Source organism: Lethenteron reissneri, chromosome 52 (assembly GCF_015708825.2).
Source record: "Lethenteron reissneri isolate LAM-NWPU_2019-01 chromosome 52, ASM1570882v1, whole genome shotgun sequence".
NCBI classification, from domain to species: domain Eukaryota; kingdom Metazoa; phylum Chordata; class Hyperoartia; order Petromyzontiformes; family Petromyzontidae; genus Lethenteron; species Lethenteron reissneri.
Genome location: NC_083830.1, coordinates 10793052 through 10813504, shown reverse-complemented (window position 1 = coordinate 10813504; position 20453 = coordinate 10793052). Strand labels below are relative to the sequence as shown.

Below are 20453 nucleotides of genomic sequence, written 5' to 3'. Positions count from 1 at the left end.
ACTCGCTCCAGAAACTTCCCTTGGAAGCGGCGCTCTCAGCTTTTGATCCGGCAAGGATGGTAGCCCAATTACCCCGACAGGGATTTGAACTCACAACCTATTTGACCGAGAGGCGAGCGTTCTAACCTGGGCTGAATTTCAGCCGGATGGCTGTGACCGCTAGTCATGGCGCCACCTACTCCAAGTCTGCCAGTAACCCGGAAAATAATCGGTGAGAAATGTCAGCCTTGGGGTCTCACACCCCACTGCACCCACCAGCTCCTCGCACGTCCGCACACGTCTCGCGGATGCACGTACCAATTATCAGGCACGTGAGGCGTGTAAACGACTTCATCCGTATTGAAACGGCAAAAAAAATTATGAAAGCGGCAAGAAGTCGCGGCCGGCGCCGTCACTCTCGGCCGGACCGGTCAGTTCGCCGGCGCCTGCCTCTCACCTCTGCCGGCGCTCCGTCTTGGCGGCCTCGCGAGCCTGGATGAGCTCCTCGTTGCGGCGGCGCCGCCTGCGGTCGGGCTTGGCCGCCGCCAGCAGCCGCTGCTGCTGCTGCTTGTAGCAGCGCTGGTACGCCGTGACGATGCGGCGCAGGCGCGTGGTGAGCGCCGAGCCCGACGGCCAGCCCGGCCGCCCGCTGCCGTCGCCGCACGAGCTGCCGCCGACCCCGCCGGCGTCTGTAGGCGGTGCGTGGGGGAGAGGAGAAGGTGGGGTGGGGGGTGGGGATGTCGAGATTAGGTCTTTGGGTACAGAGCGCACAGCGCAATAACCATCGTGGCACCGCTCCACACCTGTTGCAATTTTCCAAGCGTATAAATATTGTGCTATACAAAAAAACAGGTGATACGCCCCCTTGAGAGAGTTTGGAGATTTTGTTATGTCGGGAGTTGACCTGTGACCATCGATCTGCATGCAGGTGCCGTAACGCCACAGCAGAGGGCAGGAGAGAGACGCCTCCTGACGAGTGTGCCAGCGGCCTTTGTCCTCGCTAGGGGTCGCTCAACCCGCTCAGCATTTGTACAATAGTGGCATTTAGAAAAAAAAAAGAGTTAATGATCGACCCGGGAAGACTGTTGCGACCTTAGGGACATTTGGCCAGCCCGAGAACACCCGTGCATAGGAGGAGATCACACGCAACACTCAAATCCCACTCCGAGAACTCCTGGAGAAGCCAGGCTGGAGCCTGCTTGGCTAACAAGTGCCGACGACGATGACACGGGGCGCATTGACGGTGATTTGGTCAGAGGGTTAATTGGTTGTTAATTGGATGTGACGAGGTGGGCAGTGCTGCGTACCGTCGGAGATCGTCATCTTGAGGTCCGACGACGACAGGAAGTCGTCCTGCAACACAGAGGGGCGGGGGGCGTGAGTTAGACCGGCCTGGAGTGACACCGTAAGGACAGGATTTTGTTTTGCGTCTCTCCTTTGTTCGTGAAGTTGCCACCTTCCCGGCGGCAGTGGTCGTGGAGATGATGATCGTGGCTACATTGGTGATTATGATGGAAGTGATGCCGGCGGCAGTGACTTTGGTGCAAGTGGTGGTGGTCGTGGCAGCGGTGGTGGTGATGATCGTGGTTGTGGTGGCGATTGTGGTGATGGTGTTGGTCGTGTTGGTGATTATCAGTGCCTGTGGGGACTAGATAACAGTGGTGGCGAGTGGTGGTGGTGGTGGTTCTCTCCGTGGTGGATGGTGCATGGCGCCGCCTCTCACCTCGATGTCGATGTCGTCCCGGAAGGCGGCGCGCGCCGGCTTGTACTCCGGATCCTCACCCTCGTCGCGCTCAAACTCTCCGCTGAGCACCGGTGACGTACACACGCAAACACAAGCACAAAATTAATGACCACTTAAATCAGCCCAACACAGAAACACGCAACTTCATATACTAGAACATTATCAACACTGTCAGTCCTTGGTTGAGCGCTGGGCAGCATTTTCAGTCGTAGAGTTAACATTTTATTAACCACGGTTCGGTGTCCTGGCCCGTTTGGCTTCAACAGGGACTTGAAGGAGTGTTTTTTTTCCTCTCCAAGTTTTGCACAACCCTCTGATCACGTGGCCCGAGTCCCAAATAGCAACAGCACCTCGCACGAGAGTTTCGTTCATACGGGATCGTAATTACGAGAGTAATTGTGGCTCCATCCCCGCAGCGCTACCGACATCAGACGGACGGAACCAACGCATCAACGCTTTTTATCTCGGTGGGAAAGCGTCGGTAACCACGAACAATAACGACGGTGAGAGCGCCGCCACCAGCACCGCCGCCGCCGCCAGCACCGCCGCCGCCGCCACTCACCCGTCGCCCAGATCACCCCCGCGTTGCTCGGCGGCGAAGGCCTGCTGGTCGGGCATGCCGACCTTCTCCAGGAAGCAGAGCGTCGGGTCCGCGCGCATCGAGTTGTACCGCTCATAGCCTGCGCACCGCCACACGCACGCGGCCACATCCATGCACGCACACACGCACATCACCACACATGAACAAACACGCAAGCGGATGCGGAAACACCAGATACCAGTACTCACGTCAAATATGGTTTTCATAGGTGGTCAACGATACGCTCCAACTCGTTGCCACTGAACGGCGTACCAAAAGTCCCGGGGCGTGCGCACGCGCCGCGCGGCGCGATGGTGCGACCGTTTGACTGCGCAGGAGGGGTCAAGGTCAGGGGCGGGAGGCTTGGTGGGGGGGGGGGGGCGACCGCACCGTGCTTGAAGACCCCGATGAGCAGGGATTTGTCGGCCGTTGAGTTCCACCAGCTGGCCGGACGGTCGCCCTGATCGAGATCTGGGATCCACACGTCGATCTCGCTGGGGGCACAATGCGCACGCACAAGCAGGCAGGGACACGCACGCAAGAATGCACACACAAGCACGCAGGAACGCAAGCACACACGCGCAGGAAAACACACCCACAAACACGCACCGCGTATGAGTCACATACTTTGGATTCTGTGCAGTACACCAGCCCCAGGGAGAATGTGCTCACATGCATTTAAATCCATTCACGCACGCACGCACACACGGTACACTGTCCATGATACCTGGAGTCGCACCCCTGCAGCACTCGCTCGGCCTGGTCCCCGATCACCTCCTGCCGCAGGTAGTAGAGCATGCGCACCCGCAGCAACACCCTACACAGCAGGGCAGCACAACCACCACCATCGTCACGACGACAGGCAACAACCACAACCGCCGTCACGACGACGGGCAACAACCGCCACCATAACCACACTGCACAGCAACACCGCAACCACAACCGCCACCGCAATGCCAACGAGCAACAACCACCGCCACGCTAAGGGGCAACACCCCTACCACAACTGGCATCGCCATCACACCGACAACACCAACCACAACCGACAGCACCAACCACAATCGCTACCACCGTCACACCGACGACAACACCAACCACAATCGACAGCACCAACCACAACCGCCAACACCGTCACACCGACGACAACACCCACCACAATCGACAGCACCAACCACCAGTCACACTGAACAGCAACGCCCACATTCCCACCACCGCCACACCGACGAACAATGTGGTTGGCAAGTCCAAGTCAGCTGTTCGTAATGCGGTTGACAAGTCAGTTCGCAATGATCTTCGCGAGTCTGGGCATCACCGCAGCCACCATTCGGTGAATCCTCCGCGGTCCCCATGTGCAGCTCGCAGTAACGCAAAACGGTGGCGCCAAATCGACGAACGCGAGTCGCCAAGAAACCCAATTTCTGTCTCAATCACCACTTGCTTTTCCGTTTGTGGTCCCACTCGGACGCCGCCTTGCCCACGGGGGTAGGGCGGGGTGGGCGGGCCGCTTTAAAATGGGACGGTTGCTCTCGCTGCGACCTTTGAAAGCGAGCTGCCCCCACTTCAACAAGGGGCAGCCGCAACAATTGGTTCGGCACAGCCAGCAGCCGCCGTTGCCGATGCTCCGGTCAGTAAGCGGCATGGTTCGTTCACCAAAATTGACGATGCGTCAATTCAGAATCAGAATATTTATTTATACTGCAGGAGGAATCCGAGGAATCCGAAAGCTCTTTTTTTCGCAGATGTCCAGCAGGGGCGGGTCAGAACGTTACAACAACGGTACAATAACAGAATGGTAGTGCAAAGAACAGGTAATCTTGACTTGAAGCTTTCGTGACTGTAGGAATTTTAGTTTTTTGATATTTTCTTTGAACCTATCTACGTGACTTTACCGAAAGACCTGAAGAATACAGGTAAACAAATCACCCAAAAGCCTACGAGTGAAACTAAACCATCCCCATCCTACCAGGCTGAGCCCACCGAGGTATTAACTTATTTGCCATAATTGACCTGGCCATAAATGATAGCTCAACAAAAGTGGCTTATCACGTGGACATTTATAGCAGCAGATTAATCTAAATAATCTCAATGCATGTCTCTAAATGGAGGGAAAACCAGAGGACTAGGAGAAAAAAATCCACGACACTACGGGGGAGAGACACATGCAGACTCCCAAATATACAGGGCGTCTATTGATCATGATAAGACTGCTGTGCTCACGACACGCGCGGAGAATCAACATTAACCAAAGAACCAGGTCTTGAATCGCGATGGGGGGGGGAGGGGGGGGCGGACGATCACACTCCTCGTCGGCATGGTGCAGACTCTCCGAATAAACTGAACGCTTACGACTTGCAAAGCTTGTGCTGCGTGCGTAGAATGCCTCGTTTCCACCGTGCGTATGTTTACATCGCCACACTTTTAGCGAATCACACGAGGGTAGGTTTTACATGGTGACGGATTTGAGTGGGGGGGGGCCTTCATCCAGCAGTGGACAAATTCTGGCCGATTAAGATCATGGCTTGGTGCCGACCCACAGCGGCGCGGGGAGATTGGTGACGGATCGCCGATGCGTGGTGACTGCACCATGCCGTGGGGGTGGGGTGACTCTCCGCTCCATATCATTACACAGCCCTCCCCACCTCCCCCCGTTCGGCTCACCCTTCTCCCAACCCTCTCCTCCTCTTTTACCCTTCTCTCGGGAGTGCCGCAGTGGCGATAAGTTAACTACCTCGCCTGGTATGCAGGAAGTCGTGGATTCAATTTCGACCATGACGCCTGTTGCGTGGATTTTTCTCCCGAGTTCTCTGGTTTTTCCCCCCACCTCCTCTTCCCCTCCACATCCATCCCCTCCGCACCCAAACACCCACCCCCACACTCCTCCCCGTCTCTCTCACTTGTTGCACTGTTGCTTGAGGTGCTTCTTGTAGCCTTCGTCCTGCAGGATGACCTCCGGGTTGCTCTTGGTCAGCCAGTCGGCCTTCTCCAGGTCAGGCAGGCCGCTCTGGGCCTTGACCTTCTTGCCCTTGCGGCCACGCGGCACCGGCGCCGACAGGCCTGTCGACACGGCGGGGGGAGGGGTTGTCGGAAGGTCAGAGGCGAGCGTTACGAGGTCACGAGGTCAGGTTGCGTGAGGCCCTGGCTGGGCCCCGCGTGGGGCTGCATTTTTTCGTGCGCGCAACTGAAAACTAAAATAGCAATCGCAATTTTTGTATTTCAAATGGAAAATAATGAGTCTCGCATCTGTAGGAACACCACAGAGTTCGCTAACCAAAACAAAACTGGGACGTCTGGGTTGCAACGTCCTTCTATTCTGGTGCTCCTCCTCAAACGAGGCACAACTTCGCATCTCCCTTACGATTATCAAAGATCCCTTTCCCAGTCGGTTTTAACGGGAAGCTGGAATCGTCGGTCACAGGGCCAAATCTACGGGAACTAACGTCGGCATCGGCGAGAGGACGTACCGGGGCACAAGCTGCGAGCGGATCTGTGAGAACGAACGAGCGGCTCACCCGAATGGTTCTGCAGTGTGCGTGTCTGCCCGTCGGCCGTGGGAGTGATGAGGTCCCAGATGAAGGCCTTGATCTTCTCGTCGCCGCGGTAGTGCTGCAGGCAGTACACTACCAGCGAGCGGCAGATGGCCTCCACGTCGCCCTCCGCCAGCCGGCGCTTGAAGCGCCCGTACGACAAGATGTCGGTCCACCGGCCCCAGCTAAGCGGGCGAGCGGTCGGGGCCGTACGCACACAGAAGGCAGGATATCCAGAGTGACGCACACCACCCAAGCAAACATCCCGACATTATGGCCCACGCAGGTTGCTGGGCCAGGTGCTGTTCACGAGAACCAATTTACAACTAAATAACTACAACTTTTTATTTCACTGGGAAAGACCCACTGAGCTTTCTCTCGCTCTTTCTCAAAAGCAACCTGGCTGCCACAAATGCGGGGAGAGAACACGCAAACGTCAAAATATACAAGCGTGAGGGTGGTGGGACGAACCTATGACCACCTGCAGCATGCCAGGCGAGAGAATTAACACAATCAAGGCCGTTGTAGCGCACGAGAGCGTGCTGCAGCCAGCACCATGCCTGGGCGCCACCTGTTTCCCCAGTGCCGGTGCTTTACACAAACCGCACCAGGTACTACTCCTTTGAAGGCCGAGTTGCTTCGGGATGGCTCAGAATCCGTTCACATTCCACGTACCACTGGTGATACCCACGGTCATGGACGGGACACAGGAACGTTGGATTCGTAGAGCAATGCGCTCACCAATACACCACCGCACCCCGTACAGGCGCACACGTGGAGCACTCGGCTCGCATTGACGGAACACCACATTCACCGCGGCGAGGCCTCAAACCAATCCGCTGCATCTCTCCCGACCGACTCGTTCGTGGTCTCCCACCGTCCCACCGGCCCAGTCCCCTCCAGTGCTCGTACCCGTAGATGAGGAGGTTCTTCTCGACGCGGAAGCACTCGGTGCGCGCGTATCCCGCGGCGCGGTCGTGGCTGCGGCGCGTGCGTGGTGTCGCCCGCTCGTCGTCGCTGTCGCCCTCCGAGAAGTCCAAATCCTCGCCCTTCACCGCGTCGTAGTGCCGCGTCTGCTTGCGCACGCGCGGTGTGTCGATCACCAACGTGTTCTGCTCGCACGCACATGTACACACACAAGTAATTAGTTCCAAGTCCGACGCAAACGACACGAGCGACGAACATTTCGGTGGCCCAGGTCGCCCTCGCCAAACAGACTCTATCCTGGTCTTTTGAGTTATTAGCGGGTTAATCAAAATGACGACACCCGGCGTGTGAAAGATGCTTCACGATTCAAGGGCGGGTGTGCAATGATGAATTGAGGTGGAGCGGTGGCACAGCAGTTAGTGCACCGAGCGAGATTAACTCAGGGATCCAGAATCAGAATATTTATTTATACTGCAGGAGGAATCCGATGAGCTATAAAGCTCTTTTTTCACAGATGTCCAGTAGGGCCAGGTCAGAACGTTGCAACAACAAACAATACAAAAGCATGTAACATTTTTTTTTTTTACTTACCAGGTAAAGCCCACTGAGCTGTTAGCTTATCTTTCAGAAGTGACCTGGTCACAAAATGATAGCTCAACAAAACTGGCTCATCATGTACAAATTTAGAGCAGCAAAATAATCTAAGCAATCTAAACGTATATTTTTCTAAATGTGGCAGGGCTTAACCGGAGTACCCGGAGAAAAAATCCACGCGACCACGAGGAGAGACACACGCAAACACCAACTATACAGCAGCAGGCATCACGGTCGGGATCCAACCCACGACCTCCTGCATACCAGGCGAGGCAGTTAACATCTCCAAGCCACCGTGGCGCCCCTGAAATAAATAAATCCCAGTTGCGATTCCCGGCCACGGCTAACACCAGCGGCGAATGATATCTGAACAAGTTATGGCCGCCCTCCTTCAACAATCCAGAACGGCCGGTGTGGTAATGTATGGTCAAGCAACCCCCATGACTGACATGGTGCGGATAGGGGTGGGGGGGGAGGCGGAGGCCTTCATAAAGTGGTGAATTTACAAAGTGCTCAGGCTGTACATCTATTCTTAGACACACACATCACTCAGAATAGCAAGTTAGGATCAATGATTATGTGAAAATTACGTGCAAATGTTACATTCACACTCGCGGAACGAACAAAACTGTACAATTGAGAGGGAAACTAATGGCGGAACACACACACATACATATATAACAAGATAAAGATTCCTTATACAGCCAAACAGACAGATGGGGAAAGTGCTTTCAGTGATCACCTGTTAATTAATGCTGGTGCCAACGCACAAGCAGTTGTGGCAAGGGCGGGACCACACCCAGGCACCTGATGTTTGCACACTGCACCAGGTACTCATTTGTGGCCTATGGGAAGCCCAGGACCAGTTCAGGTAGGTCACTGGTGTTGGCCGTGAGTGGGAATTGAACTCGGGTAGCCGGGTTCATAGCGCAGCGTGCCAACCACCACACGACAACAGACGGGGCCACACGGCACGGTTGGCTACGTACGGTGCGAAAGATGCTGAACGTACACACGGACAATAACAAGCGGGGGGGGGGGGGGGGGTTGTGGGGGGGGGGAGCGGCTGGTGGACTCACCCTGCGGCTGAATGCGTCCGGGTCGACTTCCGCTTTCTTTGCCCACTTGGCCCAGAAGTTGGGGTCGTCCAGAGAGATGTCGTCCCGATTCCCCGATGCCACGAAGCTCGCCTGCCGTCGTGGACACATACGGGGGCGTGCATCACCGACGTCATCGTCGTCATCGTCGTCAACATTATTCTCATCATTATTCTCATTGTCTTTCATCATTCGATCATCATCAACACTGATGACATCATCACTCCATGGATCCTCATTCTGAGGGGCAACAAACTTCGTTAAAATCATCATCACCACCACAAAACTTAACTTTCACCAAAGTAATTTGTATTCTCATGATTATCATCAGTATTGTCACCATACTCATCATTCATCATCACCGCCACCACGACCATCTTCAACACTATCATAACGATAATAATTATCATAATCAGTCATCATTATTCTCATCTCGTGACAACCCAGACAAAGGCTACGCGACGAGCTAGCGATGACAGGACACGGGCACCACCAGGCTTGGGGCCAACAGTACCAGGTATGAGCTAAACTCTTCGGACCTCGACCAAAGTTGAATGTGCTGCTGTTTGCTCCGTGCCCTTGTAATGGCTTTCCATGTTATTATTACATGGGGCGCGACGGTGGCGAGATGTTAACTCCCCTGCCGAGTACGCAGGAGGTCGAGGGTTTGATCCTGACCCTGACGCCTGCTGCATATTTGGAGTTTGCATGTCTTTATCCCCGTCGTCGCGTGGATTTATCTCCGGGCCCTTCGGTTTTTCCCTCCACATTTAGAATCAACGTCACACATCTAGAGTATTTGGCTGCGATCAAACTTCCACGTGATAAGCCACATCGTTGGGCTATCATTTTATATGGGGCGCAGTGGCTTCTGAAAAATAACTACATAGCTCAGTGGGCCATACCTGGTAAAATAAACGTAGTTTAGAGTTTAATAGTTTTAATCATTAATCGTGCAATCAGGCACTGGCCACACGTGTGCCCGCGCGCCCGTACCCCACCTTAGCGAAGGTGGAGCCCTTGCCCTCCGTCTCGATGGTGATGGTGTGCGTGCGGCGCTGCAGGATCTGGTCGATGTCCTCCTCGCAGAACTTGGAGCTCTCGTCCTCCTCGTCCATGATGGCCCCGTAAGCGCCCTTCCTCAGCAGGTCCTCGATCTCCTTCTTGGACATCTGCTGCACCTGGCGGCCGGACCAGAGGTACAACCGTGAGGGTCAGTTATCCGGCGAGACGAGGCTTTTTAGAGATGCCACATGCGTCGCGTCTCCCGTTCAATCGCCGGGCTCAATTACTTGCCGCCCGGACTTGCCCGCCCGCCCCCTACTCATTCATCTGTGCCATTTTCTCCGCCGTCTCACCCCGTTGGTGGCGTTCTCCCGGCCGCTCATGGACTGCAGCACGGCCTTGTCGAGGCCCAGCTTGAGGCTCGCCTTGTCGAACATCTCGCGCTCGTACGAGTTGCGAGTGATGAGCCGGTAAACCTTCACCGCCTTGCTCTGTCCGATGCGGTGGCACCGCGCCTGGGCCTGGGTTGGGTGGGGGGTGATGGGAGATGGGAGGAGAGGAAGATGTCGGAAAAACAGAGGCTCGTGGTGTCACCGTCGTCAATATCGCAAATCAAACCGAGAGGACTCTATGGGACGGCTGGGAAAGTAAAGGAATAATAATAAATAGGTCGCCGAATCCAAGAAACTCGGAATTATCCGACCGAAATAGAACAATCCAGAGGATCCGATGACGTGAGTCGCCTCATGACATCGGTTTGACTAAACGGACGTCACAGATAATTATAATTAACGATGGCACTATATGTAAGATATTTAAGTTTAATGACATCGATTAAATTGCGTGAACATAGAAGTGATACATTTAAATATGAAAATACTCAAATTGGAAACAAAAAAATCCGGCATAAAAACAGAACCTGAAAGGCATCCCTCAGGGGTACGTGTATGTGCAAGACTAGGTCGACTCAGCCTCAAACGAGTACACTGTATAAACATCACCATTGCCGGGCATGGCGCTGGCCACCCACCCCCTCCCTCGTGTGCCGTGCCGGCCTTCGTAGGTGCTCGCGAACAGCACTTGCCCCAACAACCTATGAACCCTTTCCCATTCCTATGACGTACGTGAACATCCTAGGAATGGAATTGGACTAAAAACTAAAACAACTTTATTGGTACGGCTTCAGGTTGGAAGACGTACTGAGGTCCTACAAGGCCATGCGGGAGGGAGCGTGGCAGTTTGGTGCCAGCTATACCGTAGAGTGCGGTCGCGCCTTTAAAAACAACGGCTCTTTGAAGAAAAAATGAACAGCAAATCGTTTGCGCACATTCAGCCGGTGAACCGGACACCCGCCACCCTACAACTTGCAGACGTCTCGGGAGGGAAAAGGCTTCAGAGGCGAGGTGGGAGGGGGAACCTCGTCTTCGTCCCTTGCAACGCTAGGACCCCGCGTGCGCACCATCCTCTCACCTGCAGGTCGTTCTGCGGGTTCCAGTCCGAATCGAAGATGATGCAGGTGTCGGCGGCCGTGAGGTTGATGCCGAGCCCGCCGGCGCGTGTGCACAGCAGGAAGACGAAGCGGTCCGAGTCCGGCTTGCAGAAGCGGTCGATGGCCGCCTGCCGCAGGTTCCCGCGCACGCGCCCGTCGATCCGCTCGTACGGGTACCTGCGGAGCGTTGGCGACGCGCGCACTCAGTTGCCGTCGCGTCCGTCGGTTACGACAGAGGGTGGGGCGCGTCAAACGCTTTCTCGGCGCCACCGGCTGACCCCACCACCAAACCCTCCCCCCCTCCCCCACCTCCTGGTGACCCTGTCACAAGACTTGCAGCTCGGTTATCTTACGCAGGTGTGTTCCCTCTGCCCTTCACTCCCTCATCTTTGTTCTCGGCCCTTCCTGTGTACACTGTTGTCTTCTGCCTTACATGTTGACGGAGTCCTTCTCGAGATCGGCATTGTAATTGCACAGCTGCTGCTGCGGGGGGGAGATGCGGGGGGGGAGACGCGGGGGGGGGGGTGAGACGCGGGGGGGGGTGAGACGCGGGGGGGTGAGACGCGGGGGGGGGGAGACGCGGGGGGGGAGACGCGGGGGGCAGACGCGGGGGGCAGACGCGGGGGGGAGACGCGGGGGGGAGACGCGGGGGGGAGACGCGGGGGGGAGACGCGGGGGAGAGACGCGGGGGGGGGAGACGCGGTGCGGTGCCGGGTGAAGCGTGTGTTGCGCCTGTGGGCCGCAGGGGGCGCCACTGCCACGCGCGACAGAGTCCAACGTCCAACGCTCACGACTCGACCGCCTGCCGCAGCAAGGTCACAGGAGCGTGGTGGTCAACTCCCGCGAGGACACACATCGGAGTGGGCGAGGAAGAAGCGGTGAAGAATCCGGGCTCAGGATCCATCTCTGGCTACGGAGACGGCCCCAAGTGTGTATTTGGTCGCTATAAATGTCTACGTGATAAGCCGCTTCGTTGAGCTATCATTTGTGATAGCCAGGCCGCTTCTGACAAAGAGCTGTAGAAACTCATTGAGCCTCACCTTGGTATGGCACACCCATGGGGGTCAAGACAAAGCACGAGTGACCTCTGGGAAAAAATCACCCCACACCGACCCCTTCAGCTCGGAGGGGCAGCCATTACACAGGTCACGCAATTAATGAATATTTTATGATTCCCAGCTACAACTGTGGCGGGGGATTTATCCAGTCCTGTAACTGCCGCTGCACACCCTCCCACCCCCCCTCCCCCAACGTCAAACTTCACCAACCCGCACTGACCGGCGTGGTGAAGTACGATCAATCTCAAACAACTCCCGACATGAGAAGCCGTTCACCCAGCAGGGGATTGACAAATGGCTGCGCGCGATCCCCACTCGTTTTAATACATTACACGTATGTACGTTGAACTTCTTTTGCACCGTACGTAGCCCAGCTGTGCGAATCGGAAGGACAACACGATTCGCTCGCGTTAATAATTTGGACAACGAATCAAACCCTCGCCCCCCCCCCACCCCTTCCCCGTGCGACTGCGCTCGAGTCCGTGTTAGTTCGAGGTTCATCGCGGCGAGAGAGCGCCGTCGCCGCGCGCAATTAGAGCGAGGAAGGCGTGCGACGCCGTGCTTTACAGCGGGCGGGCTAACGAGCGCCCGCTTAGGAGCGCCTGACCCCCCCCCACCCCCCGGGGTCACCCGCTCCGCACGCCCAGGCCATCGACGCGCCGTTGCATCTAGACTCCCAATGATAGGCGAGCGCGCGGCCAAGGGTGAAAAAAACACCGTAAACATCTAAAGCGGCGTCGTTAAATCCGTGGTGGCTTCGGCGGGGGGGGGGTAGTAAGAGCGACGACCGCGTGCGTAAACGCGCCGCCCTAATTGGATTTTTCCGCGTCCGTTTCTCCCCCCATCCAGGTGTAGCACGTGGGCCCGTCGAGCTCGCGCGCGAACTTTAATTAAGATGATGTATTTGTTGTACGCGCCCGTCGCCGGCCTGCCCTCCTCGTTACGTGGGACCCATGGGGGGGGGGGTGGTGGCCCTCGCGACGGGCTCCTCCTCCTCCTTGTTACGGTCGCGCGACGGCTGAAACGTAACCGGGCCACGTGGCCCAGCGGGAGAGAGCGGTTGGGGGGGGGGGGGGGGGGGAGGTAACTCCTGGTTGGGGGGGAGGGTGACCCCTGGTTGGGGGGGGGGGGACTCAGCCATGATCCCTCCAAGATTTCCTCTAGAGGGGCTCTCTGCAGCTCCCTCCAGTGGAGGCCTCCTCCTCCTTGCACCAGCAGTGGCGTGGGAGGGCGAGCGCAAGAATACAAATCGCACTTTGCGCTCCTCCGCATCTCGGCTGCATCGACCGCTCCCCCCCCCCTTACCCCACCCGCAAAGCTCTCAGATGCTGTCAAGGCCCCACCCCATTGCCCCTTCCGATTGATCAAGATGCAGCAGCATCACCACCACTGGCGCTGCTGCCACCGAGGCAGCTGCCGATTTCACCGGATCCCTGACAAGCCCTGATGACTGGCACACAGGGCACCGGCACGCCACCGGCATGGGCTCAGCCCGGGTGGTGGTGGGGGGGGGGAAGCGGTCGGCGCTGGGGAATCGACCTCCTCGCCCACGCAGCGGTGGTGGTGGTGGTGGTGGGGAGGACACGGGGAGGGGGGGGGGGGGTGTGGTGAGGATTGAGCTAAGACATGGGGACAGTCACACGAGCAGGTGGGGGCAAGGCTGAGCCGGGCAAGGCAGGAGGTGGGTAAGGTAGGGGCAGCACAGGGAATGGCAAGGCAGTCTGGGAAGGGCATGAGTAGGGGAAGGTAAGGGTTAAGTAGGACAGGACTGGTACAGGGAGAAACTAAACGATTATTTTTTATTTCACCAGGTAAGGCCCCACCGAGCTATGTAGCCCTTTGTCAGAAGTGACTTTGGCTATCACAAATAATAGCCCAACGAAGTGGCTTGTCGTGTGGATTGCTATAGCAGTCCAAATAGTCTCAACGCGTGATGTTCATTCTAAATGTGGAGGGGAAAACCGCAGGGCCCGGAGAAAAATCTACGCGACCACCACGGGGAGAGACACGCAAACTCCAAATATACAGGAGTCAGAATCGAACCCACGACCTCCTGCATACCAGGCGAGGTAATTAACATCTTGCCACCGTGGCACCCCTAGAGCCTCTGGCTGCCCCCCCCCCCCGTGTGTCAACATGTCAGGTGGATGGGGAACGAGCCTCAATCCAAACGTTATTACCATCTGACCAGTGCATTTAGATTAAAGAATAAATCATCATGAATCGCCGTCACAACTCCACTGTAATCATTCCATCTATATGGGGCAGTCGGAGTGGCAGCTAGAGGGAATGTGCCAAGGACTACATCTTTCACGGAGATGGAGCGATAAAATCGCCTCGTTCTCAGGTGCCGCATGGATCGTTATGCCGCGAGACGGTGAAAGACGCCTTGGGGAGAGGGGCCTTCATCCAGCAGTGGATTGATCATGGTCAAGTAATGACAGCTTTGTTTGGAGTGGGATTCCGCGATGCTGTCGTGACACACGCACGCAAACGTTAGTGCCCACCTGAGGCTAAAAATAGACGTGGCGTAATAGCGCTCGTGTGTGCGTCTTCCCCCTTGGCAATTTTCCAATTTTCAGTTTCGGACCGCTGAGCGCATGTGTGTGTGCGCGTGCACGAGTGTGAGTGTGTGCGCGTGCACGAGTGTGAGTAGGAGTGTGTGAGTGTGTGAGTGTGCGCGTGCACGAGTGTGTGCAGGAGTGTGTGAGTCTGTGAGTGTGTGCATGCACGCCTGTGCGTGCCTGTGCATGCACGTGTGAGCGCAAGCGTGTGTGTGCGTTTGTGTGCGCGCGTTTGTGTGCGCGCGTTTGTGTGAGCGTGTGTGTACTGCGTGCGTGTGTGCGCGCGTTTGTGAGCGTGTGTGTGTACTGCGTGTGTGTACTGCGTGTGTGTGTGTGTGTACTGCGTGTGTGTGTATACTGCGTGTGTGTGTATACTGCGTGTGTGTACGTACTGCGTGTGTGTGTACGTACTGCGTGTGTGTACTGCGTGTGTGTGTACTGCGTGTGTGTGTATACTGCGTGTGTGTATACTGCGTGTGTGTGTACGTACTGCGTGTGTGTGTGTGTACTGCGTGTGTGTGTATATACTGCGTGTGTGTGTGTATATACTGCGTGTGTGTGTGTATATACTGCGTGTGTGTGTGTGTATATACTGCCTGTGTGTGTGTGTATACTGCGTGTGTGTATACTGCGTGTGTGTATACTGCGTGTGTGTATACTGCCTGTGTGTGTGTGTATACTGCGTGTGTGTGTATACTGCGTGTGTGTGTGTATATACTGCGTGTGTGTGCGTGCTGCGTGTGTGTGCGCGCGTGCGTGCAGCTGCCCGTCGCCTCTCGCGACCCAAACTCGTGACCCTGTGCACACTGTACGCGCCGCACTGTACTATGCACCGCGCCAGGCCCGGTTGACCCCGCTCAGCTTCCAGGTCACGGACGGTGCCACGACGCAGCCGGACGGACAAGAGGAGCCATTAATCACGGTGGCGGTGGCGGCAGCGGTCCCACCTCCCCGCTCGCTCTCATCCCTCATCGCACACCGCTCCTCCTTCCTCTCCTCCCAGGGAGGCCGGGGCAGGAGAGAGGGACGGAGGAGGTCATCAGTGTTGGCAGTGGGCACAGTCGGGGTTGGAGAGGGGGAGGGAGGGGTGTGCTAGGGCAGGGGGGTGGGTTGCGGCGTTGCCAGGTATAACGGTGACCCCGATCATAAAGGATCAAAATCGGAACAGGAGATAAGCAAAGCACATCAGGGTCCTCTGAGACTCGGGGAGAGGAAAGGAGAGAGGAGGAGGGGCGGGTGGTAGGGGCGGTGATGAGACCCTACTCTAGCCTTTGAATCCCTCCCCTCCCTCCACTACCTCTGCTTCTGAATGAGCCGTCACGTGCATTCAGTGCCCATAGCCAATTGCCTTGCACGAGGAGCACGGCGCGGGCAGGGGAGAGGGAGAAAATGGAGTGGGGGAGGGGGGTAGCACTGGGGGTATAAGAGTATAAGAGCATCAGTGTGTGTGTGTACGAGTGTGCGTGCGGGTGAGCGCAGCAGATGGCCAAGCTGCCTTGGCTTGCTGCCAACTTGGCAGGGATTGAAGGTGGGACGTGCGCCTATGTGCGAGTCTGTGTGTGTGTGCGCGTGGGAGCGGTGGCGTCGTGGTGAAGGGGAGCAGTAGGAGAGCTGTGGCGAAGCGGTCAGCGCGCTGCGTGATGAACAGGGCGACCCGAGTTCGCTTCCCACTCATTGCCAACACCAGTGATGATTTTCTAAACTGCTTCTAGGCCTCCGCGAGGTCGACTCGGCCTCAAATGAGTACCTGGTGCGGTGTCTAAACATCGCCGCTGGGGAGACAAAGGCGGCCGGGCATGGCACTGGCCACCCACCGCCTCGTGTACCGTGCCGATACTTCACAGGTGCTCGCTAACAGCACTTACCCCAACAGTGTTTCAGGCTACACGGGAATCTTTGTCTCAGTCTGTGCGCGGGTGCTAACCCCAGCAGAAGCCATTTAGCATCGTGGGGGCCGATCCATCCCGACAGGCGGCACCCCCCCGCCCCAACCCCCCCCCAGCCCCCCTCCCCCCCCCGCCACGATCGGCCGCCCCGCACCTCCTTCCCACACCGGCCTCCGCCGCACTCCATCACCCTTACGGTCTAAGAGATGGCGCCGGGGGCAGGGAGAGATGAATTATCTCGGCTTCCAAGACGGGCGGGGGGCGCCGTGCCCGTCGAGGTGAACTCGAGCGGGGGGGACGAGGAAGAGAGAAGAGAGAGGGAGAGAGAAAGGGAGAGGAGAGTTCTGGCCGGGTGAGGCCCCGGACGCCGGAGAAGACGCCAACTTTCAAGATCGGTTTGAAAAACCATCACGTCTTTCGCGTTCCGACGAGAAAGTGAAAGTCGCTCGCGAAGAGAGGGGGGGTGGGGGTGGCGAAGGGGTGTGCGGGTTCCTGGGGGCCACCGGGGGAGGGCGGTGGGTGGTGGGGGCGTGACGGCACGTGGCTGCCCGGGGCCTCCAGGGTACACGCACGCACACACGGACGGACAAGCCGGGGCGACCGGCGCGGCGCCGCGGCAGATGTCCCGCAGCCATCACGCCCGGCCCGTCGCGTGCCCACAATCCGCCGCGCCACCCGCCTCCACTGCTGCCACCACGGTTCCCAGACCCCCACTCCCCCTCATCCCCCCCCACCCAGCCCCCCCATCACCCCACACACCCACCCCCCACCGCTTTACCCAAAATCCTCGAGACCGGAGCAGCTGCTTGCGGAACGAGACCACCGTTTGAAAGACATCGCTCACGTGGTTACAAAAGTCCAAGCACCCAGCACACAGCCGCACCCCCCAACCCCCTCCTCCCCGTCCTCCCCCTCCCCCCCGACCATTACGCCTGCCAACTAACGCTCCAACTGAGCGTAATCGGTAGCCTGGCCGCCGCTCGCTAAAAGAGGCGCGTGCCATCTGGCACGGCGGCGAGCGGAGTTGGCACGGAAGCGGCTAGTGCGCTGTGCGGCGGCCGCGTTTGTCGGCACCAACGCAGACACAGCTCCGACACGGCAATAGGATGTGGGTGTTAAACGGCGTCCTCGGTGCGACCGCGTCTCAAGGGGCCGTTGCAGGGAACGAGCAGGGATCCAGCCTGAAGTTTGAGCGGAGCGGAGCGGACCGCCGTGGGACGATCGCCGCAACGTTAGCCCCCACCCCACCCTCCTCCCATTGATGTTTTGTGCACAAGCACCAAGACAAAGATCAGCCGTATACCCTTTACAGACTGTTGGAGCAGTTGCCGTTCTCTTGCATGCCCGTGCCGGCCTTCACAGGCGCTCGCCAACAGCACACTTACAAGCGTGACTGGGCTAGCGGGCGGGCTAGAGGGTACGTATGTACGTTGAACTTCGCACCGTACATAGCCAACCGTGCTAATCGCAGGGCGGGCGAGCGGACGGGCCATCACGTGCGCCATCACGCGGGCCAGCAGCCTCACCGGCGATTGATGAGGTAGTCTTCGAGGATGTCGAGGCAGCGCACCATCTGCGAGAAGACGAGCACCTTGTGCCCGCCGGCCTTGAGTTTGGGCAGGAGTTTGTCGATCAGCACCAGCTTGCCGGCCGCCTGGATCATGGCCTGCAGGTGGAAGTCCATGGCGTCCACCCCGTGCGACTCGCGGAAATCCTCCAGAATCTTCTCCTCCGCACCTGCGTGCAAGGTCACGGGGTCACAAGGTCACAGGGTCACAAGGTCACGACGAGTCGTGGCTGAGGGGGAGGGAGTGGTCCGTGGTGTCGGAATCGCCGCGCGAGGAATCTGTTTTTTTCGGTTCGTCTGTGCCGTACGAAAAGGTGTCTTCGGGTGACACCCGCAGCAACTAGAGACGCTAACACTCGCCACCATTAACCGCCGGGAAAGGCGAATCATTACACAATGCTAAGAAGTGAGCGATTGCAACGTGGCGAGATGTTAACTACCTCGCCTGGTATACAGGAGGTCGTGGATTCGATCCCAACCCTGACGCCTGCTGCTGTATATTTAGAGTTTGCGTGTCCTTCTCCCCGTCGTCGTGTGGATTTTACTCGGGGTCCTCTGGTTTTTAACTCCACTTTTAGAAACATGCGTTGAGTATTTCTATTATTTGGCTGCTATAAATGTCCACACGATAAGCCACTTTATTGAGCTTTCATTTTGTGGCCAGGTTGCTTCTTAAAAATATCTATATAGCTCAGTGGGCCTTACCTGGTAACATAAAAATATTTTTTTATAACGTCTTATTTATTCATTTATGAGCATACTAAGCTTTACTACCCGGCTTCGCCCTGGACTTGGATTCACCATGACCGCCTTTGTCTACCCAATGGCGATGTTCACACACCACACCAGTTACTCGTTTGAGGCTGAGTCAACCTACGGGAGGCCCAGGACCGGTTCAAATAATCGTCACTGGTGGTGGCCATGAGCAGGAATCGAACTCGGGTCGCCGGGTTCGGTTCATAGCGCAGCGTGCTAACCACTACACTACAATGCGTGACGCTTCCGCATTTGCGGGAATGACATGACAGATGTGACGTCACAGCTCACTTGTCGTGCAAAAAATATATTATTGCGCCCACCCCAAAAAGAAGTGTATGTTTATAAGTTTTGCATGGTGTCCAGTCTGTAAAGTACCCACATGGCAAATTTCAAGTTTGTTGCATGCCAGGAAGTACGCTAAACATTTTAAACAGATAACCATAATCACAAATTTCCCTTTTATATATATAGATAGAAGATAGCCCCTTGTCACATTCACTGCCAGATGACTACCTCACACCACAGAGTGTGTGTGTAAGTCACGGTGGCCATTTGACCATACTTCATCAGCTGGTCAGTACGGGTTGGTGAAGTGGGGGGTGGGGTGGTCAGCTTGTTCAGTTCGGATGTCCTTCTCCACTGACATGAGCCATGGCCAGGAATCGAACTCGGGCCACCTGGTGTCGCAGCGCGGTGCGCGGTAGGGGAACGATTGCGCCGCTGCCCCACCAGTTACACGGCGCTCTTCATGATGCCGCAAACACTCACAAACCCACAATGTTGATTTCTGTTTAGAACCCACGGTGGGGCAGACGAGCTGCAAAGAGTTAACCAATTCTCCCGTTACGCAGCACCAATCGTTACCCCCGACAGCCAATTAACGCACATCTGACGGATCGAAAGGTGGTGGAACAGATTCAGGCTGTACCACCTGCAACGGGGAGGGGACACCACACACAGCCGCGGATCGTACCTTTAATGATTTAAAATCACAGTTGCCGTACTCAGGCCTCTGGGTACCAGAAACGCCAAGTGGCCGGTGACAAACAGCAATAATTTCAAGGCGTGATGGATAAAGAGCGAACGATTTCCTCGAATTGAGCAAAGGGTTACCACAGTGAGGGCGTTGGGATACTCCGAAGCGGAGAGCAGTCCGAGGGAATGAATCAGATTATCAGAATTGGAATATTTCTTTGTACAGGAGGAATCCGATGTCCGGGAGTGTGTTGAGCGGGCGAGTGAATGAGTGGGCGAGGGGTTGAATGAGTGAGTGGGTGCGAGTGGGGGTGTTGCTGTGACCTGCAGTGTGGCGGATGAGACGATGACAGTCGGCGGGCTGGTAGACCGAGTGCAGACAGCAACCAGTGAACGTCACGGCAACGGTTACCAAGGCAGTAGCGATAGAAGAGCGATACGGAGGCAGCCAATTGCCGGTCAAGTGAGCGAGAGATTTGAGTTAATTGGCGAGCGCTGGCTTATCAACCACCCCGACTGCTTTACTCCAAATTCTATCCCAGTGCAGTGAGCTGCAACCGGGGGTTCTGGTCTCCACCACAGGCAATAAGAACCAAAAGTGCAGCCCTGCAACTGCTTGCTCACGCCACTGCTGGTGAAAAGGGCCTCCACAACAGGAAACTGTAGAGGGGGTATTTGCTCTACTCTCGTATGTGTCTGCATGTT

The 20453-nt window shown here is 56.7% G+C and overlaps 1 protein-coding gene across 1 annotated transcript in view; it reads right to left on the bottom strand.

Moving 5' to 3' along the window:
* LOC133355972 (chromodomain-helicase-DNA-binding protein 7-like) overlaps positions 1-20453 on the bottom strand; it is a 109197-nt gene that overhangs the window by 17256 nt on the left and 71488 nt on the right. The window contains exons 17-30 of the mRNA XM_061573441.1: positions 17974-18184; positions 10921-11116; positions 9804-9971; positions 9447-9626; positions 8428-8538; positions 6740-6939; positions 5813-6012; positions 5198-5357; positions 3031-3120; positions 2694-2797; positions 2286-2403; positions 1703-1784; positions 1287-1332; positions 437-668 (exon numbers count right to left, since the gene is read on the bottom strand). Of these exons, the coding sequence (XP_061429425.1) occupies positions 437-668; positions 1287-1332; positions 1703-1784; positions 2286-2403; positions 2694-2797; positions 3031-3120; positions 5198-5357; positions 5813-6012; positions 6740-6939; positions 8428-8538; positions 9447-9626; positions 9804-9971; positions 10921-11116; positions 17974-18184 (2098 nt within the window). The remainder of the gene's footprint in view (positions 1-436; positions 669-1286; positions 1333-1702; positions 1785-2285; positions 2404-2693; positions 2798-3030; positions 3121-5197; positions 5358-5812; positions 6013-6739; positions 6940-8427; positions 8539-9446; positions 9627-9803; positions 9972-10920; positions 11117-17973; positions 18185-20453) is intronic.